At 39.1% G+C, this 26,868-nt stretch overlaps 1 protein-coding gene across 9 annotated transcripts in view; it reads right to left on the bottom strand.

The window, feature by feature from the left end:
- Positions 1 to 26,868, bottom strand: part of tacc2 (transforming, acidic coiled-coil containing protein 2) — a 204,879-nt gene that overhangs the window by 10,221 nt on the left and 167,790 nt on the right. For 4 of the 9 annotated variants that reach the window (XM_059947778.1, XM_059947781.1, XM_059947777.1 and 1 more), the window contains 7 exons: positions 24,978 to 25,137; positions 23,035 to 23,172; positions 22,786 to 22,875; positions 16,996 to 17,052; positions 13,017 to 13,169; positions 12,358 to 12,434; positions 6,475 to 6,518 (listed from right to left, as the gene is read on the bottom strand). In XM_059947778.1, coding sequence (XP_059803761.1) covers positions 6,475 to 6,518; positions 12,358 to 12,434; positions 13,017 to 13,169; positions 16,996 to 17,052; positions 22,786 to 22,875; positions 23,035 to 23,172; positions 24,978 to 25,137 — 719 coding nt within the window. The remainder of the gene's footprint in view (positions 1 to 6,474; positions 6,519 to 12,357; positions 12,435 to 13,016; positions 13,170 to 16,995; positions 17,053 to 22,785; positions 22,876 to 23,034; positions 23,173 to 24,977; positions 25,138 to 26,868) is intronic. The other 5 variants (XM_059947780.1, XM_059947779.1, XM_059947783.1 and 2 more) reach the window with 5 other exon arrangements.

Below are 26,868 nucleotides of genomic sequence, written 5' to 3' on the forward strand. Positions count from 1 at the left end.
TTCCCCTGGACCAAAACTTGCATTTATCCTGTGGAACACTGGGCCCACCAGCAAGGCCCACAAGCAGAAAGTGAAGGAGAAATGGTAATGAATAAAAAAGAACTTAGATAAGAGATTGCATATTTGTGCTTCAAAATTCCATAACCAGGGTTTATATTCTAATTATTTGCAAACTTCTGTAGAAGTTATGCATGCCAGAATTTCGAATTAGGTCAGCAACATCCTCAGAATGGACACTCATTAAAGTTGAGTGGATAGATCAGGGCATTTTGGATAAGACACCAGGGTTGATAGAAACACAGTGCAGGAACAGGATGGTCTCTGCAAAAGGGGTTAGAATTTCTAAATCAGAAGGGAAAAATGAATAAAATCAATATTACAAAATAAAATAAAAAACAAGAGAAATATCAGTACTTGTAAGAGAGAAAGTGGGCAGACTGGGAAAAATACTACATTAATCCGCACCACGTGGGCAATTAATTGAAGAAAGGAATTATGAAATCAGAAACGGAAGTGAATGAGAAATCCCAGCCTCAAACAAAAAGACCAATTATTCCCTCTACTCTAAAAAGACAAGAAAATGTATGAGCCATAAATTGTAATTCATAATCTAGACAGATAGATCCACTCTGATGAACAATAACCAACAAGATGAAGAATTCACTGTCCTTGGCACATTTACAATTATTATATTTTGTCTCAATCATCATTATGTAATCTGCAGAGGTTAGACTTTTATACTCTGATTAATGCCCACAGTAAATCTACATTGAAATAAGGGTTGCATCTTGCAAACATAAAAATTCATGATGTTAACTATAGTTAGTAGAAGAGTGAAAGATGACAGTGTGTCTGTTTTCTGGACTTCGAATTGTTCAATATTATAGAATTTAATCCAGTTTTAGGGAACTGAAATGTTTGGATCATCACATTAGAGAAATTTTTTAAACAATATATATTACAAATAAGGATACCATTTTCATTGGCTAGTGTTAACAAGAAGGAGCATACCCCTGTTTATCTGAACCAAGCACACGCTCTTAGCAAGTTCACCTAATTGAAATAAAGATTGTTAAGATGGACATTGTCAGAAAAATGAGAGAGGGAACACTGATAAGAAAATAAAGCAAAATTGTTCAACCATCTGTATACACTGCATATCATCCTTCTTAAATAACAGATGAGCAATCAAAATTATTTTTAAAGGCATTAATTCTCATAAGGAAAAGGGAACATTTGAATTCAAAAATGTATTCAGTTTGTAACAGGTTTTAGCAAAAGAAAATCTGAAGGTGCTGGAAATCCAAGCAACACACACAAAATGCTGGAGGAACTCAGCAAGCCAGGCAGCATCGATGAAGGGTTCTGATGAAGGGTCTCAGCCCAAAACATCATTATTACTCTTTTCCATAGATGTTAAGTTTCTCCAGCATCTTGTGTGTGTTGCTTGTAACCAGTTATTAATGGAATTCAGGAAATTAAAGATTTAGAACCTTTAGTCTTGTCTAAGAAAACTGATGGAATTTTGACTTGAACATTTCTTAAGTACACTGTTTAGGGAATTGTAGGCTTTGCAAAAAAATGTACAAATTATACATTAGTTAGTATAAATTATTATTGCAGGAATGGAGAGAATGGGAAGGTAGTGTCAAACACTGGCTCCAGTGTATTTCAGTGAAAGAAAACACGATTTCTTCACGGCAAAGTGTTATGCTTTAATGGGGAAGCAGCAAAGAGGAAAAAGGGGTTTCAAGAACTGACTAGAGACCAGTTATAAAACAGAAACTCACCTGTTCACCATCCCAGTATGGAGAATCCATTCAGGAGAAATAAAATAAGAAAATAAAAAAGGACAAAAAAAAAATCAACCTGCTTTTTGCAAGATTAGATTACTATGATTATAAACCAGGAAAGGAAATAACGAGGGAAATAAGTAGAATGGAAGTTGCTGATTCTAATTTTGCTGTATCAAAAATAAAAGGGAATTGTGCCCCAAATAATGCTGAAAACAAAAAAAAACTGGCAATTTCTCAGCCACATCAGTGTAAAAATATAGTGACAGAATTATTTAGTGATTCTGTAAGTGAAAATCATTCACTTCATTCTCTACTGCAGTAGGATGTCCTGCTACAATATTCCCTCAGTTTGCATGATTTTGTTTAGGGCGTAAGCTGTTAACATTATCCATCTATCAATCCATTAAATATAAAAGGTAAGCTATATTTTCCTATCTGAATAATTTGAATAATTTACTCTCTAAATTTCAAACAAGAGAAAATCTGCAAATGCTGGAAATCCAAGCAACACATACAAAATGCTGGAGGAACTCAGCAGGTCAGGCAGCATCTATGGAAAAAGTATAGTCGCCGTTTTGGACCATGACCCTTTGGCAGGACCGGAGAAAAAAAGATGAAGATTAGATTTAAAAGGTGGGGTGCGGGGTTGGGAGTGGGGGAGAAAAACGCAAAGTGAAACCAGGAGGGGATGGGATGAAATAAAGAGCTGGAAAGTTGATGGCTGGGCACAAATGGATAAGGGAGTTGTGTAGGGAGTGATCCCTGTGGAAAGCAGAAAGTGGGAGACAGGGAAATATGTGCTTGGTAACGGGATCCCATTGGAGATGGTGGAAGTTTTGACGAATTATGTGCTGGACATGGAGGCTGGTGGGATTGTGGGTGAGGACCAAGAGGAACCCTATCCGTGGTAGGGACTCTCTGAATTTGTTTGATATTATCCAAACAAATAAGTCAACAGTTAACCTTTTACCAAAATGAACCTGCATTTATGTGTTGGAATTTTACTGTGGGAAGACAGTACACTTCCATGCCTTCTTCTCATTGCTACTATCAGGGAGGAAGTACAGGAGTCTGAATGCACACACGCAACGATTGAAGAATAGCTTCTTCACCTCCACCGTCAGATTTCTGAATGGATATCAAACCCATATCCTCACTACTCATTTTATAACTGGCCACCAGTCAGTTCTTGAAACCACTGATAATTTCCCCTGCTTCACCAGTTGCCTTATTCCTCTTTGCTGCTTCTCTATTGACACATAACTAAGATCTATACATCGGGATATTATACCTCACTACTTTTTTCCCTTCTCTTTTTGCACTACTTATTTAATTTAACATTTTAATATATACTTACTGTAATTACAGTTTTTATTATTTATTGCAATGCACTTCTGCTCCAATAACAAATTTCACAACACATATCAGTGATATCAAACCCGATTCTGATAAGTGGCATGCTGACATACAGATAACTATCATTAATCTCCAAATCCACAGATCTGCAAACTTAATAAATGATAGGGGGTTTAAAAATGGAATTGTTTTAATTTTTGTGGAGTTATGTAGTAATGAAGGTGGTTGAGGCAGATACAACAGTGTCTTTTTAGATATATGGAGCTTGGAAAAATAGAGGCTATGTGGTAGGGTAATTCTAGGCAGCTTCTAGAGTTGGTTACATGGTTAACACAACATTGTGGGGTGAAGGGCCTGTAATGTGCTTTAAATTTTCTATGTTTCTGTGTTTCTATGTTATTATACAAAAGCAAAACAATTGTGCTAGAACATTATGTATCACAGGTTATGCACAGTAGACAGTGTAGTAGTTAATGAAATGCTATTACAGTGTCAGTGATCCAAGTTCAATTTTGCCGCTGTCTGTAAAGAGTGTGTAGATTCTCCCCATGATCATGTGAGTTTCCTCCCACTTTCCAAAAATGTAAAGGTCGGTAGGTTAATTGGTCAGATGTAATAAGGTGGTGTGGGCTCACTGGGCCGGAAGGGCCTTGATTGGACATGGCGTCAAAGATTATGGGGAGAAGGCTGGGATCTGGAGTTGAGGAGGACAAAAAAAGAGGATCAGCCATGATTGAATGATGGAGCAGACCTGATGGGCCAGATGGCCTCATTGTGCTCCTATGTCTTATGGCCTGTTACAATGCTGTATTGTTAGGCAAGACATTTCTGATAGACACATTTCAGGAAAGCTTCAGAAGAAATACTACAATGATTGAAGGAATTCACTTAATCACAAAATCACAAAATTTAGGATAGTCCTTCTTAAAATGGAAAGGCTTTCACCACGATGTTGATTCAGCAAGAAGAAACACCATATCTTCCAATGACCCTAGTGAGTGGATCAATAGGCTGGAATCTTAGATTGAAAATCATTGGTCCAAGTTCAAATGGAAAAATGAAAATTATTATTGATTTAGATAATTGTCTTGCATCTGGAGGATCTTCCCTGTAAAAGTGGTAGACACTGATTTATTAAGTGATTTTTAAAAAGAGTGGGAGAAGTACTGAAGCATGAAGAACACACAGTATTACTTTCAAGAAATGGGGTTAAAGCTGATTGTTCATTCAAGTCAGTCATGATGACTCTACGTTTCTACGACTCTAAGCCACAAATAGATTTTTAAAAGGTTAGCAATCATAAAATGATCTTCAAAATGTGAGCAGATCTTGTGATGTGATGAATTATGATGAACGGCACCTGGACAAACTAAACTTCTTGTAGATTAGCCTGCTGTTTTCAACAGGCATTCTTCATCGAGAGAACCATTTGGTGGAAGCACTTTAACAAAGGCAAAATAACAGTTGTGGAATAAAAATGATATTCCCTCCAACCACTTCCCAGAAGCTGCATGGAGTAGGTGATGAAAGTGTGAAAAAGCATTACTTACCGGGCTTGCCTTGTTTTGCATTGCAAGCAAATGACCAGAAGCAAAGTGAAAGCATAATGGAAAAAGGCAACTAGTTAGGTAAGCAGAAAAAAAACACACCAAATCTGTCAGAAAGGATCAGAAATGTCACTTTTTTAAAAAATAAAAATATTGCAAAAGTGGGAGAAGAGGAAGCAAAAAATAAACTAGATTTTGGAAAAAGCAAAAAAAAAGGAAATAGTTACAGCATTACATAGCAGCGAAGAAAGGCTAAAACACTAGAAAGGTTGAAAATTAGATCAACTTCATCACTTCTTTGAGGAGTTGAGCATATTTTAGGATTTGAATATGTTACAATTTAAGAGGTGAGAAAAGGTAACTACACAGTTTTAGGTTTACAAACTTATGGTGGTCTACCAGTTTTTGTAGCGGTCTGAGAATATTAATGCTCAAAGAGAAAAGCTGAAGGTGCTTTTTGTCAGTCCGCACAAGGGAAAATAAGTACAGCTTCATTCTCCTTTTATATTCCCATTTTCCTGTCCCTTAACCAAAAACAGACACTCAGTCTGAAGCTAAATGCTCACAGGAACCCTTCACTATTTACAATTTTTGTTCACTGATTTTAATTATTTCTGATTCCCTACATCATAAAACAACTTAAATAGATGACTGAATTAAGCACAGCCTACTTTACTATAATATGAACCTTCAGAGCCTCTGGATCCCAAAGTGTACAAAACTGTAGTGTAACTTGTTTAACTATCTCTGTACTGTGAGTCCACAATTCCTGCCTGCAGTTTTATTTAATTGCACAACCTGAAAACTGCCCTGTAGCTCTGCTCCATTTTCTTCCACTGTGAAGGCCCATCACAAATCGCCTGACACCAAACCCCCCACCACCCCACTTTACTGCCCTACCATATGTTCCCATAGCAAGTGGAAGAGTGAAAACAGTACAAGTCACAGTAACAAAAGAGGAAGTGGAATGAAGTTGCGTAGTGAACAGAAGATGATGTAGAAAGCCCAACAATAGAAGGTAAAGAAACGTAGTAAGAGAAAGAGAGAAAAAGTGAGTGACACAGTGATGCTGAGAAAAAGACAAAAATGAGCTAGCCAGAGAACCACCACTTTCTCCCCTCATTCTACATCCCCCCCCCCCCCCCCAACTCCTTACATTCTGTGGTGTGTGATTGGACAACAGAGAAACTAAATAACTAGATTCAAGAGTAAGACCTGGCAAACCTTTGCACAGAGTGGTTGACCTCAGGATAAGTTTGTAGTGATGATATTCTGATCCAATGGTAAGTTCACCAATAAGTCACACAGAGCATCAATAGATGATAGATGTAAAAGTTTACACAATTAAAGCCAAATTATGAAAGCATTTACTAGGCATATTCACAATTTTAGTCAACAATCCAATTTGGGGAATTAAGAAATTAACAGTAACATGGTACTTTAATTCGCTGGAATTTATTTGTGCAGTATCAGATTTATCAGAGGAATGATCCAGGATGAAAGATCTTAATTTGAACAACTATAATATGGTCAGAATAGCAAGGAGAACGGTGCAACCTTGTAAAAAAAGGGAGAGTTTTCTGAGTTTGTGTTTAGCTTTTCATGGATGAATTTATGCAAGCTGAAACCTTTTGGTTTACTTCTTAAAGCAAATGCACTGAGATGCCAAATCAGAACATCACAATTTAGATTTTGGTGAAACACCAAAATTTGCTTCATTTTAATTTAATTAACTTCACCATCTTGGATAATACAGAATAAAGAAACAATTTTACCTATCATTTGAGCAATTGTCTTCTCGTATTCTGCAACAATCCGCCTGTAGACAAGAAAAGCTACAGTGAATGGAGAGGAAATGCAAAGATGCTGACGTATAAATTTAAAAGTAATGATTTTAAAGCACAACTTCAAATTTGGTACAGCAGATTTACAACCATCATTGAAAAAATTGCATTGGGAAAATCATTCTGAAAAAGGTGCTAAAGTTGCTGCTATTGAATAATGATTGAAAAAAAATTGCAAAAATGTTTAATATATGTACGTTCATAACAGAATTAGACTTTTGAATATACCATAGTGAAAAACAAGTACAATGCTGTTTATGATCTTTCAGACAGGTTTGAAGTTTTTGTGAACACAATGGCCTTCAAATTGGATTACACACTTCTTTTGGTGTGTTAATCATTGTCTGGGTAAAGTGCAAATCCCCAACTGGATCCTCTCCAAAAATGATTAAATTGGCAAAAGTACATTAAAACAGAACTGTGATGACTTGCACACAGTGTTAAGCTAAAACTAAAGTCCGTATGATTCTAACTGCTACAAGTTTATCTTGAGTCAAATACAGGCAGGTATCAACTACAAAAGGTGTGCTCCCGCAGCAATCAGACAACAGCCATGTGCAGCATGGCTGCCATTGAAGGGCTGCAGAAAAGAGGGACAATGCTCCATGATTTTCACAGAGGAATGTCAAAATCCTGACCAACAAGATACAACCAGTTTGAAAATTCAGTGCACCAGCATCATAAACTAGGGTATCTATCCTTGGCCTGAAGGAGTAAATCTGAAAGAAACTTCACTTAAACAGTGTCTTCAAATGAGGAACAGAAGAAAGGTCACCTGCATGGCAGGTGTCTTCACAAATTTAACCATGCACATTCATACAGGGAACATGACTGAACCTGGTAGATGGAGGAACCGTTGAGCTGCAATTCATCTCTGTTCACAGTGCCTAAGCTTCAAAAGCCGCATGGGATAGTAAAACAGAAGTATTACCAAGTCTGATTTCTCGAATCGTGTTATCTTTCAGATTTTTGATTCCTGTGCGGGTCACAGCAGCTTTCCTGAAATGTGTCTTTGTTTAAGAATATGAAGCATCCTTCATCAGACTGAGAGAACTAACACTGGTGTGGCAACTGCATCGCTGTGGATCTTGGCAAGGCTGGGCTTGAAAGTCTACTCGTGGAGTGCCCGTAGAATGTGTACATTAGCAGTTGAATTTAGTAAAATAACAGTTCTTATTCTTTCTAGCACACTCTATGAACATTGTTAGTGGTTTGAGAAATTTGCAGTGAGCTTAGAAGTTGTGCACAGGTCTCCTGGTGTTTGGCGAATCCTTTTAGATCAGGGGTTCCCAACCTGGGGTCCGTGGACCCCTTGCTTAATGATATTAGTCCATAGCATAATAAGGTTTGGAACTTCTGGATAGAAATGAAAAAGAGTAATGCATATAGATGGAGTTATACTGTGACAAAAGCTTAATGGAGGTAGGAAGGAATGCTAGGTTTATGTGAGCAAGAGAAGAAAAAGGGGTATGTGACTTGCAAAGTCATTGAGTATGTATCGTACACCAGACATACGTCAGCCTAAAGTGAACTGCACACAGAAGTACCCAAGCCGATGCACCAACAGGCACATTTTCAATTGGAAACAATCACTGGTGAGATCTACCACAGATAAAACTGCTTTTATGATTTGTTAACACATGAAGAACAAGTGCCAAACAATTCAATTTTAAGTTTTATCATATTCCGTAAACTTAAGCTGCAAAATCTGGCACCAAAGTATTCATTTTCCAGACACTTTGGTTGCCAAATGGTCTCTGACATGGCTACTCTATCCATGCATGCATATTTGTGTTACATTGCAACATTGAGGAAGGCTGGTTCCTGCAAACCTAGTAAATAGCAGTGAGCATTATACAGAGTTCAGATAATGATCTCAATCAATGTGCAATGCTAATTGGTGGAGTGGTGCCAAATTGAGGCTAAATATTCCAATTAATGTAACCTCTACGCCTCTCACAGCTGGACATAGAGGTAGAGAGATACAGTATATAGCTCAGAAACATGCCCTTCAGCCCACCAGCTGCACTCTGACCAACAACCACCCATTTGTACTAATCAGATGTGAATCCCCTTTTCATATTCTCCCCCACCCCTGGCAATGAACCTTGCACATCGTTGAAATGTGGGTGGAAACCAGAGCGCCTGGAGAAAACTTGCATGTTAACAGGGAGAAGGTACAAATTCCACATGGGCAGCAGCCAAGGTGAGGATTGAACCTGGTCTCCAGTGTTGTCATGCAGTGGTTCTACCAGCAGAACACCTTTGAAGGGGATGTCAACCATTTACAAATCTGTTGCTGATCCAATACCAATTAATTACTTTTGTAATACTCTCTTATTACTCTTCTTCCATGTGACTCTGCACATGCCTGTACTTCACCAGATTACCCCTATAAGACATAGGAGCAGAATTAGGCCATTCACCCCACTGAGTCTGCTCCACCATTTCATCATGTCCGATCCCGGGTCCCAAATAATCCCATACACCTGTCCTCTCACCATATTTCTTGATGCCCTGACCAATCAGAATCTGCCACCTTCCGCTTTGAATATATCCATGGACTTGGCCTCCAACTTATTCTGTGGCAGAGCATTCTACAGATTCACCACTTTCTGGCTGAAAATATTGTTCTTACTTCTGTTCTAAGGTCGCCCCCCCCCAATTTTGAGGCTGTGCCCTCTATCTCTAGATAGCCCCACTAGAGGAAACATCCTCTCCACATCCACCTTATCCAGTCCTTTCAACTTTCAATAGGTTTCACTGAGATCTCCACATATTCTTCTAAATTCCAGCAAGTGCAGGCCCAAAGCTGCCAAGCGCTCCTCATATGTTAACTCTTTCAGTCCTGAAATCATCCTCATGGACCTCCTCTTGGACCCTCTCCGATGACAATACATCCTTTCTGAGATAAGGGCCCAAAATTGTTGACACTACTCTAAGTGCAGCCTGACTCGTGTCTTACAATGCTTCAGCACTATTTCCTTGTTTTTTAATTCTACTCCCTTGAAATAACCCCTCTTGCTACAGCATAGTTGGTGAAGGACTGAATGCTAAGTTTTGTCACTTCAAGCCATTAAACTAATTCTAAAGACACAGGAGTCTGAAATGCAAGTCTAACTTCAGGTTTACTTTAATTCAGGCACACATGTATACATGGTAGTGTGATGTTGTATCCAATTCAAATATTTATAAATATAACCCACAATGAATTATTTAAGTGAACGGGGATGCTTAATCAACCAATATATATATACAAGATTACTCAAACATTACTTAAGTACACACCACTGATAACCTTTCCTCAGAAAAACAAGTGACCTTAAATAATTTTGGAATGAGATCTGGCTGTAAGTTCTTGGCATGAGCACCAGAGGACTTAAGTAACGGATGGACGGGCAACAGCAAGGCTCGGGCAGCATGCATCGAAAGTACGACCATCTTGCAAGAATACTGCCAGCCTCTCAAGGTGGTGCCTCAGCAATCTCAGTAATTTGTTGAAAGACAAATTGCTGAAAGCTTGCAATAAGGGAAGTGGTTGGGGGAAGAAGGATCAGAGGCAACGACAGCCGAGGAAAGTGATTGGAAGCCTGGACAGGGATGGCTCATGGTGTCCTTGAAAAGCACAGAGAAATTCTGTTCTTCAAAGAGATCAAAAATACAAGATCATGAGAGATCTTGCATGAGATCAGAAGATACATTAAAGCCCTTCTCTTTAAAATCTTCTCTTCCTGTTCCTGGAAGCCACAATGACAGGGTTGACAAAAGTCACTTGATATTACAATCAGATCCTTTTCACATAATTGAAACCTGATCCACATATCTTAAGAGACTGAGGATATAAGAATCTGTTGTGCAACATATACTCAGTGGCCACTTTATTAGGTACACCTGCTCATTATTGCAAATACCTAAACATCCGCCAGAAACTCAGTACATAAAGGCATGCAGACATGGTCAAGAGGTTCAGCTGTTGTTCAGATCAAACGTCAGAATGGGGAAGAAGTTACATCGACCATGTTGGTGCCAGATGGGGTGGTTTGAGTATCTCAGGAACTGCTGATCTCCTGGGATTTTTCACACACAGAAAATGGTGTGAAAAACAAAAAACATCCAGTGAGCAGCAGTTCTGTGGGTGAAAACACCTTGTTAAGGGGAGAGGTCAGAGGAGAATGGCCAAACTGTTTCAAGCTGACAGGAAGGTGGCGATAAGTGAAATAACCACACATAGCAACAGTGGCGTGCAGAAGAGCATCTCTGAACACACAATACATCAAACCTTGGAGTGGATGAGCTACAACAGCAGAAGACTATGAACATAGACTCAGTGGCCACTTTATTAGGTACAAGGTATAATCCAAATTTTACAGAAACTAAAATGTCTTCCAACTGATATCAAAAACACAAGAAAATCTGCAGATGCTGGAAATCCAAAGTAACACGTACCAAATGCTGGAAGAACTCAGCAGGTCAGGCTGCATCTAGAAACTCATGTCAATGAAGCCATTAAATATTAAAATTAAAAATACCAACTAATGGTGCCTCTAAAGATAATCACTAAAAGGTTTAAACTCATGGGTGAAAGTAACTGAGATTTCTTACAAATGCTTCTAACATTGATGACTTAAATCATTTTAATAGAAAGAGCTTTTTACCACCCCATGGTCCTCCACATCCAGCACTGTAACTTTACCATTTCCAACAGTAACACATTTTTCTGTCCTCCCCTCTCCACTTTCCATTGGGGCTGCTCTTTATGTGACTACTTTGTCCACTCATCCTTCCCCATTGATCTCCCTTTTGGCCATTATTCCTGTAATCGTGACAAGTGCCACACTGCCCCTACACCTCCCTTCTCACCACCATCAGGAGCCCCATACTCTGCTTTTAGGACAAGTAACACTTCACTTGCGAGTGTCGAGCTCATCTATTGTATGTTCCCAGTGGAGCCTCCTCTACACTGGTGAAACCCGAGATAGACTGGGGGGGGGGGGGGGGGAGGCACTCTGTCAAGCACCTTTGCTCTGTTTCCAACAAAATACAGGATGTCCCCGTGCCTGACAATTTGATTTCCCTTTCTCATTCCCATTCTGATATCTTTGCCTATCGCTTCTTCTACCACCTACTACCACAATGTGGCCAAATTCAGGTTGGAGGAGCAACCCCTCATATTCTCATGGCATGAACATCAATTTCTCTAATTTCCAATGGTTTCCTCTCCCTCGCCCCATTCCCCATTCTGTTTACCCTCTCATTCCTTCTCTTTTCCTCACCTCCCTATGGTTCTCCTCTCCATCCCTTTCCTCCATGGTCCGCTGTCCTTTCCCATCAGACTCCTTTATTATCAGCCCTTTAACTCTTTCACCTATCACCTTGTAACTTCTTACTCTATTCCACCTCCCCGACACACCTTTCCCCTCCCAACTCACATACCTTCTCCTCCCTCCACCTCTTTATTCTGGCTTTTGCTTCCTTTCCAGTCTTGATGAAAGCCCTTGGCCGAAATGTTGTTTATTCTCCTCTATAGATGCTGCCTGACTTGCTGAGTTCCTCCTGCATTTTGTGTGTATTGTTATAGAATGGTTGGCTAATTTCTTCATGGCCTCTACTAATTTACTTTCATTGCAGTTCAACCATCAAGTCTTTTCTAGGGTCATACTTGGAATTTATAATATAATTCAAAGCCCTCAAAGATATTATGGTTCGGTTTGCATGGATAATGTTTCTTGACAGAGGATTATCAATTTAATTTTCTATAGGCTACTATAATCATCATAACAGAATTCCAAGAGATTCAGATACATATCAACCCACCTCATCTCAACAACTTCTTGTTTACTTTCGTCATATTTCCTTTTCCATTCTGCTGCTTCCCCTTCCTTTTCAACAATCTGAAACAATGAAAGGAATACACACCAATGTGGACCAATCTGAGAAAAGCACGAGTAGGTTAAAACGAGTTGGTTATACCAATAAATGTACTGAAATAAAACAAAAGGGAGCAATAAACATATTAATAAACTGAATCATCTTAGCCACTTAAAAAGCTTTGTCAACAAGATTCAGTCATTTTAATTTGGCAAAAGATATTGAGACTGTTTCTGTTAAAAGCCAAACGGTGGCATGGTAGTGTAGTAGTTAGCGCAATGCTTTACAGCACCAGTGACCTGGGTTCTGCCTGTAAGGAGTTTGTACTTTCTGCCTGTGATCATGTAGGTTTCCTCCAGGTGCTCTGGTTTCATCCCACAGTCCTAAGAAGTTCTGATTAGTAGGTTAAATGGTCATTATAAACTCTCCCGTGATTAGGCTTGGGTTAAATTGGGGGAATTGCTGGGCGGTGCGACTCTAAGGGCCAGAAGGGCCTATTCCGCACTGAATCTCAATAAATAAATCCATTATTAAACATCAACCATATGAATAGACACAGAAATACAAACCCAAGCAGAATAGTTTGCTTAAAAATGAACGATTACCTCCTCCCTAGCTGCTCTCAGAGCAGAATCCAAATCTCTTTGGTTGTAGTGATGTCCATCGGCTAGAGAATCCTCCACTTCACTGTCACCAGTTCTGGAGTAGAGTGCATTTTTTGTGATGGGAGTGTCCATTAATGGCGTACTGTCTCTTTGCTAGAGCAAGTGAAAATGCAAACAAAAAATTGATATAGGATTACAGTGAATTACTTTTGACTTAGAAGCTGCGGGAAAGAAGTACCCGCTTGCAAGGTCAAATCTCCAAAACGCTCTGTTAAGTTTAAACTAATGGTTTGATTTAAATTAACTTTAGGTTCGCAGGGTTGCAAAAATTCTCCTGAAATACATCAGTGAAAGGAAAGTATGTTGGGTAATTTATAATGAAATGTCAGAAATTATATGTAGAAAAGTGTGAACTTCAATTTAATTCAGAACCAAGCATTTGCAGAAATTATCTACAAGAATAGTAACAGCATACAATCAGATTAAGTAACATGTCTATTCCTCAACTGATCATCTGTTGCTTAGCAAATCAAAAAACAAAATAACCACCTTTCTACAATTTTTGTACACATTGCCCTTATAAGTCTCTGCTGCCATCTTGACAACAACTAAACAGTACTTACCGAGAGACATTTGCAGGATCTGTGTTATTAGGGTGAGCAGAGCAATTCGAAAGCATGACTATTTATTAGCTAAAATGGAATGTCATCTTTTTTGCATCAAGTTACTCATTAATTCAGAGTCAACAGAAAGCTGTTCACCTTCAGAATCATGCATTTTTCTTGCATAAAATTTGGAACTTTTTTACTCTTTCATGCTTGACCTGCAGAACCTGAGAGGTGTGTGAAAACATAAATTTCTATACCTTTGACGTACATTAAAGATTCACGAAAGAACACTTAGATAAAGATTTCAACATGTCAGACATCAGCCCATGGCCTCCTCTACCGCCACAATGAGGCCACACTCAGATTGGAGGAACAACAGCTTCTATTCCATCAGGGCAGGCAGCCTCCAACCTGATGGCATGAACATTGATCTCTCAAACTTCCGGTAATTACCCCCCCTCTTTCACCATTCCCCATTCCCGTTCTCTCTCCCACCTATCCCCCTTTCTACCAATCACCTCCCTATGGGCTCCTCCCCCTTCCCCATCTTCCATGGTCTTCCAAGGACCCTCTCCTTTCCGATTCTCCCTTCTTCAACCCTTTATCTCTTTCGCCAATCAACGTCCCAGCTTGGTACTTCATCGCTCCTCACTCCCTACACCTTGTACATCTTCCACCCCTCCCCCGCCCTCTCACTCTGACTTCTCGTCTTTTTCTCCAGTTCCGATGTAGGGTTTCAGCTCCAGATGTCGAATGTTTACTTTTTTTCCATAGTTGCTGCCTGGTCTGCTGAGTTCTTCCAGCATTTTGTGTGTGTTGCTGAAATAAAGATATTGTTTCCTACCTCGAAGTGCCATAAGCATATTTCCAAAGTGTCAAAAATGTATTTTATATTAGATAAATTTTTGAGTAGAAGGAAACATACAATTGGCATTTAGGGATAGGAAGCAATACTTTGTGTGGTGATATCATATGTAAGAACGTGATTGGAGAGTGTTCTGAGCATGCGCAGAAATGAGACAAAGATCTGGAAGCATGGCGCTGTAAGACGTGTGGTTGTTGCTGCTAAATAAAAGCTCTATTCCTTCCAGAATACGGTTCATTATTAGAAACCCACGATACATATTAATATAAAGAACACAACACTTTGTCTTAATTTAAATGCAATTTCATGAATCTACAATTAAGACAAAATATTGCTTCCTAAATTGCTGAAAGGAAGTTTAGTTTAAAGCAATATTTATATTTTCCTTCACCTTTAAAAACTTGTAAGACTGTGAATACACGATAATTGATTTACATATTAAGTATTAATTGAAGCAACTAGTCTTAAAAATGTATGCTGTAGATACTGTGTACTAAATCAGTATACTGACAGGAGATATAATTAGCAATTAGCAATGCCAAGAAAATACCACAGTCTTAAAGACTTATAAATGCAAGATTGACTTTTTTGTTTCCCCCAGGGAGCATTAGTTTTTATGCCACATGAGAAATCAACGTGAAGCCAATAGTGAGGAGAAAGAAAAAAAATTACTATTTTGTTTTACGCCAACACCTCAGAGAAAGGATTCTAAACATGTCTATCCTGTTTATATCAATGGAATGGAAAGGAGAAGGGGGATCTCATTGAGACCTACTGAATATTGAAAGGCTTAGATAGAATGCACGTGACAAGGGTGCTTCCAATAGTGGGAGAGTCTAAGAATAGCCTTAGAATAACAGGATGCTCCTTTAGAACAGAGATTAGAGGAAGAATTGCTTTAGCCATAAAGTGGTGAATCTATGGAATGCATCATGCTATGAAAGACAAATAATTAAAGTGAAGGTTGATTGGTACTTAGTTAGTACGGGTGTCAAAGGTTATAGGGAGAAGGCAGGAGAGGGAAAACAAACTAACCATAATCGAATGGGGAGCAGACTCAATGGGCCAAATGGCCTAAAGGCCGATTAATACTTCCGTGTATGGGCTATGCCGTAGGCCTGATTTATACTTCTGTGTAGGCTCTACGCCTTAGCGAGCATGCGTTGGTGTGTGCCAAAACGCTAGTTGGCGGTGGGGTTTCTACACCACTGTGTTGAGTTTCTTTGTGAGAGACATGGACGAGGAAATGCATTTCAAATATTTTCGCATGTCGGCAGGTAGATTTGACAATCTGGTTCATCTATTTCGCATCGGTGTACAGACATGGCGGAGAAGAAGCAACTGGAAATGCGTAGGAGGAAATGCGACGCTGCCAAGTGGACCAATCACAGTTGTTGCAGTCTGTGTTGCCGCGACATGAGTTACTTTTTTGAGGAGGTGCACGTCACCCTACGGTGTAGGTATGGCGTAGGGTACGCGGTACCTAGTGTGGTAAACTATGTGTATACCTGTCTGGACACACCCCTCTGCTGACTGCTCCTGTGGCTCCTCCCACAGACCCCGGTAAAAAGGCAATTGGAGGCACTGCTCCTCCCTCAGTCTCCAAGACGTTGTGGTCACGTTTGCAGCTAATAAAAGCCTATCTTTTGCCTCCCGTCTCCGAGAGTTATTGATGGTGCATCACCTATGGCGTAGATTCAACGCAGAAGTATAAATTGGCCTTAGTTCTGCTTCTATGTCAATGGTCTTAAAAACTCATTCACAATCAAGTCAAATATTCTCTCTACATTCAAATTGAATGTACTTAGAAAATAAAAGCAAAACATTTTACATGGCACTGCATGATATTTTCACGGATAGAATACTGAAAAATGAAAGAAAAAGAGTAAACAAATAAATAATCTCTGTCAATGTTGCAAACTCAGACCCTTTGTTTTTCTGCTTTGACACATTCAGAATTTTTCACATCTGGTTTGTGTTCACAAATAAACCATGAAATTATTTAGAATACATAAAATATAACCCAAAGAAATTATTGAATATCAATCTGTACCTCATTTTACTGAATGTCGGGAACAGTCATTAGAAAATTAAGAATAAGTTCTCAAAGCTGTCCAGTCTTGCACGTGTTCTGCATTCAGTAAAACCATCAGTAAGTTACAAACTACAAATTACAATTCTAAACTAAGCCAAACGAAAGCTGCAATATAATTAAAACCAGTTTCAACATCCTTATAAATTCTGCACTGTGTCTTACTTGGTAAAAACATTCCTCTAATTAATATCTCTGGCCTTAATGTGATTCTTGAGAAATATTTAGCTGTTATCATATACAGAATTCCAGCAGCCTTTTTTTAGCTAGCTATTCTTAAAATTAATTAACCAAATTTTACATACATCTCGTGGAATGAAACACATATTTCTAATTGCTGTCAGCATTGATATGATTACAAAATGTTATCAAACATATTACTGATATTGGGGAAGGTCCTAATCTAACTCTTACTTGTGAATGTGAGCCAGAAATGGCCCTTTGTCTTCGGGCTGCTCTCCTCCCTCTGATCTGTGAGCATGCAGACAAGTGAAAGAAACTTAAGAAAGTAAAATGGCAACTAAACTTAACCTTGTTAATAACTGTGCATTGGCTATTCCTAACGTATATGAAATAAAATCAATATTCACTTCATTCATATTTTATACTTAAATAAATATTAGCTCTTTAGCAATTTCTCTCATATTGTCAAAAGGTTTTGGGTGCTTCAAAGTTATCTTGAAAATCCAATGTGTTTTGAATTTCATCTACTCTCCACATTAATAAAGTGTGACACTGAAAATGAGAAATTATCTATTATGCACACTAAAGTGTTCTTAATTTATTGCACTAAGAATAAAATTTATTTCACATAATTTTAGGATATTCTAGTTGTATATTAAATTAATAATCATTTTGTTAATTATGCTTCTATACAAATGCTCTTGTGAATATAGTGATTTTTTTAAAATATATTGGACCTTGATACATTTATCTTGATTGAGAAATAAAACCTGCCACACAGCAAGAGACTTTCAGCTGTAGTAGTCCTAAACAGGAAAAGTTGATGATTCCCATTGGAGCTGCATGCAAACAGTAACCTCTTTGACACCATCTGGTACGGAAGGGCCATTGCACAGGATCAGAAAAAGCCACAGAACGTTGTAAACCCTGCCAGCTTCATCATGGGCACTACCCTCCCCAGCATCCAGGACACCTCGAAAAGGAGGCGCCTCAAAAAAGCAGTATCCATCATTTACCTATCATCCAAGACATGCTCTCTTCTCATTGCTACCATCAAGGAGGAGGTACAGGAGCCTGAAAACACACACTCAAGTGATTCAGCAACAGCTTCTTCCCCTCCACCATCAGACTACTGAATGGACATTAAACCCAAGAACACTAACTCAGTATTTATTTTCCCTCTCCTTGTGCACAACTTATTTCATTTAATTTTCTTTCTTTATATATACTTACTATAATTTATATTTTTATTATTATGTATTCCATTGTACTGCTGATGCAAAACAATAGATTTCATGACATATGCCAAAGATATTAAATCTGATTCTGACTCTGACTTTCGTTTGACCAGCTGTTGTTTAGGTACACTTCAGTTTTATATGTTCTATCATTTAGACTAAAAGGATCAGACACACAATAGTGCTTACTCTTAATTTCCTGGCACCCGGGGTATCTTTAATCAAGTTTTCCCATAGTTGCCGTCACCTAATTTCACCAAATTCAGTTTTTATCTCTGTCCTTTAGCTGGCCATCACAAGCCATTCCCATTTCTTACTCACTTTAAGGAAAATATTAGAGAGGTGTGCTTTGATAAGTACTTTTAGCAGTCACAATCACGATGGGATAATATCAGCCTAACAAAGAATATTTGTTCAGTTAACAAGGTTTCTTTCTCCCTTCTTCAACTGCGTGGTGAACAGCTCCTAATAATGTGAATTCTGCACATTTTTAACTTTGCACCCTGAAGATTGTTAGAAAGTCAGGAATGACTAGAAAATAGCAAAATGAACCTATATATGGTAGTGAGGCATGCACAGATGATTGATTTAAGAACCTTTTGAACCTATTTCTAAATTACAGCAACAAATAATTATAGCAAATACAATTCCTCAGAGCTCTCAAATGGCCTCCTTCAGATGCAAGGACAGGCTCTTGAGAATTCATTCGTATTGGAAGTGATTTTTAACTCTGTTGCCTGCACAGTAACCTGTCCACCCACTTTAGCAGGGTACTTTACTCAAATAGAGTGAAAATGAAAACTGAGAAGCGTTTACAATGAGTATTTCAAGACACCTTTAGTACTAATACATTTTGAATAAAATGCAAAGAATTAAACATTTTAACACATGGGTGGAAAAATGGCAAATGGAATTTAATGTAGACAAGTGTGAGGTGTTGCACTTTGGGAGGACAAACCAGATACATCACTGAGGAGTGCGGTAGAACAGGGGGATCTGGGAATACAGATCCAAAATTCCTTGAAAGTGGCATCACAGGTAGATAGGGTCATAAAGTGAGCTTTTCGTAAGTTGGTCTTCATAAATCAAAGTACTGAGTACAAAGGTTGAGAAGTTATGTTGAAGTTGTATAAGATATATTGTATAAGTGAGGCCTAATTTGGAGTATTGTGTGCTGTTCTGGTCACTTCCCTACAGGAAAGATATTAATAAGATTGAAGGAGTATAGAGAAAATTTACAAGGATGTTGCTGGGACAAGGACCTGAGTTGCAGGGAAAGATTGAATAGGTTAGGACTTTGTTCTCTGAAGCTTAGAACAATGAGGGTAGATTTGAGGGGCGAAGTATACAAAATTATGAGGGGTATAGGGTAAATGGAAGCAGGTTTTTCTACTGAGGTTGGTTGACTCTAGAACTAGAGGTCGTAGGTTAAGGGTTGTTACAAATGTACCACAGCTCTGAGGGGCCGAAGGGTGCAGGGGAGCCCCCTCCTTTGTGAGAATCGCAGGAGCATTATTGGGTTGGATCAGAGGACCCAGGAAATGAGAGAGAGAGACCTGGAGACAACGTTTGTGGATTGGGGACTATGCTACGTGCAAGCCCTCGGGCAAAGTGGGCTGGTTGAGAGAGAGATTGCATCACCCCAACCTGATTGACATTTACTACCCGGCAAGTTAAGATAAAAGGGGGGGGGGGCTGTAAGGACAGCCCCTCAGATGCACCAGAAGAAACACTAGCGATCCCACAATAGCCATTTGAAGGAAGCCACGTGCGTTCGGTTCCCTTGCCTGGGGGCTGGTGGCTGGTACCACAGAAAACGACTTGGAACTAACAACAGGGAACCAACTCCCCCGACGCATCGGATTGGCCTCATAAAAGTCCCGGGCAAGTTTAAAACCGTCTCTCTTAAACCCAAATAGCTGCAACTTGAAAGGACAGTGACTTATATCTTTCCATCGGACAATACAATATCCCCTAGACAAATGATAGAGCTATTGCTTAATTGATGATTATTATTATACCCGCGTTTTTAGATTGAGTATTGACGACATATTTTATCTGAATGTCTGTTATTTTTGTCTTATTTTTGTGCCCCTTTATAAATAAAGACTTTTAAAAATAGTACCATCAGACTTCAACGGGCCTCTCTATCTTTGCTGGTAAGTGACCCAGTTACGGGATTCGTAACAGGGTGAAAGGTGAAATATTTAAGGGGAACCTGGGGAGGAACTTCTTCAGTCAGAGGTGGTGAGGTGTGGAACAGGCTGCCACTGGAATGGGTGGTTACAGGTTTGATTTCAACATTTAAGAGAAATCTAGATAAGAACATATATGAGAGGGATATGAAGATCTATTGTCCAGGTGAAGGTTAATGGGACTAGTCAGAATATCAGTTTGGCATAGACTCTCCTACACTGGGAATAAGATTCTGATTGACCATCTTATCTATGCTTTGTGATTTTATAGACCTCTATTAAGTGAGAAGCTAATCCCAGCTGATCCAGTCTCAGGGCCTGTTTATGTGCTGTAGTGCTCTATGACTCTTAACATCTCACAAGATGATTAATTTCTTTTTTCCTCAGTGGCATTTAACTGGGATCGTATCCATACTGAATTGCACCTGTGTGAAAATTCTACCAGGAATTTGTTATAGAATTAGTTTCCCTGTTGAAGATCAGGAAGAATCTGTTTCCATGTTGCATGGAGTTAAATGGGACTACCTAAACTCATTCTATTTAACTACGTTTGGCCCACATCCCTCTAAACCTCTCCTATCCATGTACCTGTCCGAATGCCTTTGAAACTTTGCAAGAGCTGTCATTGTTCACGCCTCTATCACTTCTTCTGGCAGCTCCTTCCACGTACCCAGCACATTCTGTGTGAAAATCTTGCCTGTCATGCCCCCTTTAAAACCTTCTGCTCTTACATCATAACCATGCCCTCCAATTTAAGACTCTCCTACACTGGGAATAAGATTCTGATTGCCCATCTTATCTATGCCTTGTGATTTTATAGACCTCTATTAAGTCAGTCCAAAGCCTCCTTTGCTCCAGGGAAGATATTCCCAACTGATCCAGTCTCTACTTGTAACTAAATCCGTCCAGTCCCGACAATATAGAACATAGAATAGTACAGCACATTACAGGCGCTTCGGCCCACAATGTCGTGTCGACCCTCAAACCCTGCCTCCCATATAACCCCCCACCTTAAATTCCTCCATATACTTGTCTAGTAGTCTCTTAAACTTCACTAGTGTATCTGCCTCCACCACTGACTCAGGCAGTGCATTCCACGCACCAACCACTCTCTGAGTGAAAAACCTTCCTCTAATATCCCCCTTGAACTTCCCTCCTCTTACCTTAAAGCCGTGTCCTCTTGTACTGAGCAGTGGTGCGCTGGGGAAGAGGCATTGGCTGTCCACTCTATCTATTCCTCTTAACATCTTGTATACCACTATCATGTCTCCTCTCATCCTTCTTCTTTCCAGAGAGTAAAGTCCTAGGTCCCTTAATCTCTGGTCATAATGCACACTCTCTAAACCAGGCAGCATCCTGGTAAATCTCCTCTGTACCCTTTCCAATGTTTCCACATCCTTCCTATAGTGAGGCAACCAGAACTGAACACAGTACTCCAAGTGTGGCCTAACCAAAGTTTTATAGAGCTGCATCATTACATTGCATCTCTTAAACTCTATCCCTCGACTTATGAAAGCTAGCACCCCATAAGCTTTCTTAACTATCCTTTTGAAACTCTTCTGTGCCCTTTCTAACATAATCGTATCTTTTCTATAGTATGGCACCCAGAACTAAGAGGTGAGATCAGCTTTATTTATCATGTACATCAAAGCATAGAGTGAAATACGTCATTTGCGTCAATGACCAGCACAGTCTGAGGATTGTGCCGGGAGCAATCCACAAGTGTTGCCAAGCTTCGGGTGCTAACATAGCATGACAAAAACACACTAACCCTAAAGCTAATTGTACACCTCTGGAATGTGGGAGGAAAGCAGTGCACCCAGAAAAAAAACCCACATGATTACAGGGAGAACACACAAACCCTTACAGACAACAGCGGGAACTGAACCGCCAAACTACTACCCATTAACACTTGGGTTACATTAATCCCATATTTTTACTCCCACACTTTTCCATCAGCTCCCCTCGAGTTCTACACAATATTTGTAGTGACCAATTATTCTACCAACCACTTGGTACAGGAGAGGAAAACGGGCAAATGAAGGAACCCCGCGCAGTCACAGGGAGAATGCACCAGCTCCACATGGGCAGCACAAGTCGAGGATTGAATCCACATCTCCGGGTGCTGCTGAGCCAGCAGCTGTGCACTGCATTCCCGTTACATTTTATTTCAGAACTAATTTTGCAATAAAATTTCTAATGACGTGTCAAATCCAACCGCTGTTCAATTTGCAGGAGGCCAGAAGGCAGTTTGGGACAAGTCCACTGTGTCATGTGCCATGCTAAATTTAGTACTTTGAATTTATTTAATGTGTACAGTCACAGTCAATTTCCTGGGGTAGAAAGCCCAAGGGAAGTATCACACTAAAACCTAAAGAGAGTATGATAGATAACACCATATCCAAGCATGCAATCAAGAGGTTAACACTTATCATCAGTACATTAGGGACGTATATGGGAGGGGCTCATTCGAAAAGTAGATAAAGTCACTAAGACATGCTTAAAACAGTATGATGCTTTTGACTAAATTAGTTCACACACTATAGCCAGTGCACTACAAACATAACACTCCAGGCATTATGCGATACCTCATAATCTAGGGAGCTGCTGGGAGAGTTGGATATCTGTTTGGCTAGCTTCAGTGCTTCTATCCTCATGGCTGCATACACTAGCTCTTCCTGCCATTGAACAGAACAGGAGCAATCCGTAGAAAAGCAATAGTGGAAAAAAAATAGTGTAAGACTTTGACCATGTTGGTGAACAAACAGAACTGGATATGAAAATGAATACAAACACAAATAGAGATGATTAATTATGAAATGATTTTCTGTACAAACCTGTAACTTGCTTGCAAACACTGAAGGGTTTTTTTCAGCGGTGTCAGGTTGCAGATAGTCAAGCCCATCTACTTCTGTGTGTCCTACAATCCTACTTAACAAGGCATCTGCAGAGGCAACTGGTTCCTCAGGAGTTGACTGCGCAGAAGGGTGGCAAGGTGCAAGGTTTCAGGAACAAGCATTTCCGTATCCTACCCCTATAAACATTCTTAGTCATGGGTGATTTATACTTAAAGTAATAAATGACACTTCCCTCAAGTTGGAAATCATTTCACTCCTTCAAAAGTTATTACCATGACCAATCAGTTTTTGAAAGTCAATTTCCAAATTTGATTTCTATATTGCTTAAAGGTTCAAGTTGTAAACAAAATATATGGTTACATTTGCTCTAAATTCTATTCTTCTTCTGTCAAATGATATGTGACTTTCTAAATGTCACCATGTCACCACTGACCTGGGATAAATTTGGAAAATATAGGTTTTGTAAAATCAGCCAGAAAGAAGTCTGGCTTTGGCTCATGTGTTTCCTGTGAGACCTCTGTATGTGAAACAGAATATTAATGCACCATAAAGGTGTAAGCCATTCAATATGACCATTTAAATTATATTGGACCATAATGGACAATTATTATTGCAACTGAAGCGGGAAGGGTTCGGAAGGATGGAAGAAAGGTATTAAACTTTATTAGTAGGCTTCCAAACCAGTAATGGCCCATGAAGATCTATTTATCTCATCAGTGCCCAACATTGCTGGCTCCCAGGTCTAACATAAAAACAGAAAGTGCAGGGAGTATTCAAGATCTGGCCACATCTGTGAGAGGAGAAACAGAATCAATACCTTAGGTTAAAGTCTATAGTGTTGAAGGATCTTGGACCCAAAATATTAACTGTTTCTCATCCCACAGCTATGGCCTGACCTGCGAAGCAGTTCTAGCATTTTCTGTCTTTATTTTAGATTTCCAAAATCTAGAGTTCATTTTTAATATTCACTTACCTGAAACTAATTTCCCTAACAATGCTAAAAAGGTGAGCCCTGCAAGAAAGGCATAAACTGATGTGTGTCTGATGTCAAATGTCACATCACCTGTTCAAATGTGGCTCAGGGCGGCAAGTGTCTGTTCCTATTTTCAGAGAAGTGGAATTTGAGCCAGAAATGGACGTTGTGTTTTACTCTAATACAAATACATTTTATCATTTAGACAGAAATAAAAATTCCTAAGTGATGTAACTTTAATGTTGTGCTTTGAGATTGAAAAATAAATGAAAGAATGTCTGAGAATGAGGGTGCATTTGACTCATGCCCGAAGTAGACAAAAAAGTAAAGGAAGGAGAAAATAATTGGTGAGAAAAAGAGAGACGAAAAGGAAAATTTAAAAATGCATATTAAAATTTTCCAGTATGTTCTATGAAACTGAACGCTATCTTAGAGAAAGAGCCTCCACAATTTAAGCTGCTTATTGCCTAATTTAAAATAATTGCTTGGCCGAGTTTTTAAAAGGTACGACTGATTTTAATTATCAGCTCTATAATTCTCTGGTAAATTTATGTCTAAAGATACCATTGTTAGTAAGTGCTTTCTTTACAGTATTTCCCATTCAAATGTGACCTTAGAACAAGTATAATTGATAAAAATCTAATAATGATGAAGATGAAACAGTTAGTGGTGATAAAACAAGGACTTTAATCCCTCAATATTTTTCTGTGGTCTCAACATTAATAATAACCTGCATTACTGCCTCACTTCCTGGCATTACTAATGTATTAAAAAAGTTATCTACAAGGTACAAACCTACATGTATCAGAGCATTATTATACAGTTGGCAACCTACGATTCACTGTGTAACTAATTTGCATTGCATACGAGTGCTTCATTAGAGACATAAGAAGTATAAAGTAGTAGCAAGAGCAATTCTTTTATCACTTGTATTGAGAAAAATACCCACCAGATCGGACTTTGCAGAAGATGAGCTCAGGGAATCCCCATCTTCTGGTTTATCTGGTGAATGTAAATGTGCTTCCTGGCTGGGAGCCAAGGGTCGTGTACCTGAAAGCTTATTTGTAGCAGAAGACAGCACGCCATCTTCTACATCATCTAAACTTGATCTGAAAATCACAATATAATTTGCTTCATCATTAAATATGCTGCAGGAAACATGTAACATATTTTAAGGAAAAGAACATCTCTAACAATATTCACTGTACATTACAAATGCAGTTCAACAGTCTAATTTGGCTAAATACAGGTAATCAGGTATTTAACACTGTAAAAAGTGTAATAGCAGAGTAATATCACATGAAGATCATTGTTCTTTCTGATGAATAAGTATATGATACTACATACATGATACACTTTGCATAAATGATCATAATAGGAATTAAAAGATCTCCTGTGGACCATTGCTGGTTTCAATATGTATGCTTGGCTCTAAACTCTATCTCTCAGCTTCTCTACTGCCTCAGTCCTGAACAATTTCCTTCAGTTAAAATGGATCACACCAAATCCATCATCTTCAGTCCAAATGCAAATCTTGTTCCCTCTCCAATAATTTTATTCTATTTTCCATTTTCCAGCTTCCTTACTCTGCATGATTTTTTGCAAACCCACATCGATTTCGGAACTGGTCTATAATTCTAATTCTATGCCTTCACTGCCATAAAGATTGCAACTTCTACTTATGTAATGTTGAATGTCTTAACCTATCTGTCCTTGTCTTTAGTCCAGCCTCATTATTCGAATGGTTCCCAGGCCCAGGAATCACATCTGTTATTCTCCACATACTTAATTAAATTCAGAACCCCGTTAAGCCAGATCAAGGTTAACAGGTATGGAAAAGCTTTCCATAATTCAATAAAATGCAAATGAATGAAATATAAGCAATTCAACCAAAGTGTTCAGAAATTCTAATTACCAAATCAAATAGTTATGAGGAAATAATATTAGTTCCAGATGCACTTAAGAAGCTTTATTAATTGTAGACAAATATTCTTACTACTACAGTGGGAATAAATTTTTAGATAACTAGGCTGTGGTTGGAGTGATTCTTGACAGTAAGGTTACTGGGATTAGGAAGACATACATGTAGAGTTGAGACATGGTGGTGGTTATATGGAATGAGCTGCTAGAAGAAACTGTAGAAGCAGATACAATTACCATCTTTGAAAGGCATTTAGGCAGCACGTAGATAAGGCTTAGGACAGGGGTTCCCAAAAATTTCTTATGCCCTGGACCAATACTATTAAGCAAGAGATCCGTCACCCTCAGGTTCAGAGGGATTTGGGACAAATACAGGAAAATGAGATGAACTGAGGTGGTCAACTTGGTTGCTGGATCAAGTAGAGCCAAAGGGCCTGTTTCCAAGCTATATATCTTTGTGACTCAATGACAATCAGATCAGCCAAGATCTTACTGAACGGGAGAAGCTTCAAGGGGCCAAGTAGCCTACCCCTCTTCTTAATTCATAACTCCTTACTGTACTCATGAACTATTCTCATGAGCCATTGACTGAGACAATCTTCAACTTAAGTGCCATTGGTCACCATTCGGAAGCCGAAGGTCTCGGGGCTCTGGAGATGGGCGGATTGAGGGTCGGTGTCACGGCCGGAGACTCGTGTGTCTTCAGGGAGGCCAGAAAATCTTTCACTGTGGGCCCGAAGACCCAAGATCTTTGCGATCTTCGGGCACAGAGCTCAGAAAAAGTGACGAAATGGACTTTTAAGATCGTAAACCAACGGGTTGTTGTTATGTCTCCCACTCACTGTGAAAATGACGGACACCTCCCTCTCCCTTGCCAGAAGAGAGAGAACCTGTTCGTTGTCGAATTCGGATGAAATGTG

Source organism: Hypanus sabinus, chromosome 22, assembly GCF_030144855.1.
Source record: "Hypanus sabinus isolate sHypSab1 chromosome 22, sHypSab1.hap1, whole genome shotgun sequence".
Classification (NCBI taxonomy): Eukaryota; Metazoa; Chordata; class Chondrichthyes; order Myliobatiformes; family Dasyatidae; genus Hypanus; species Hypanus sabinus.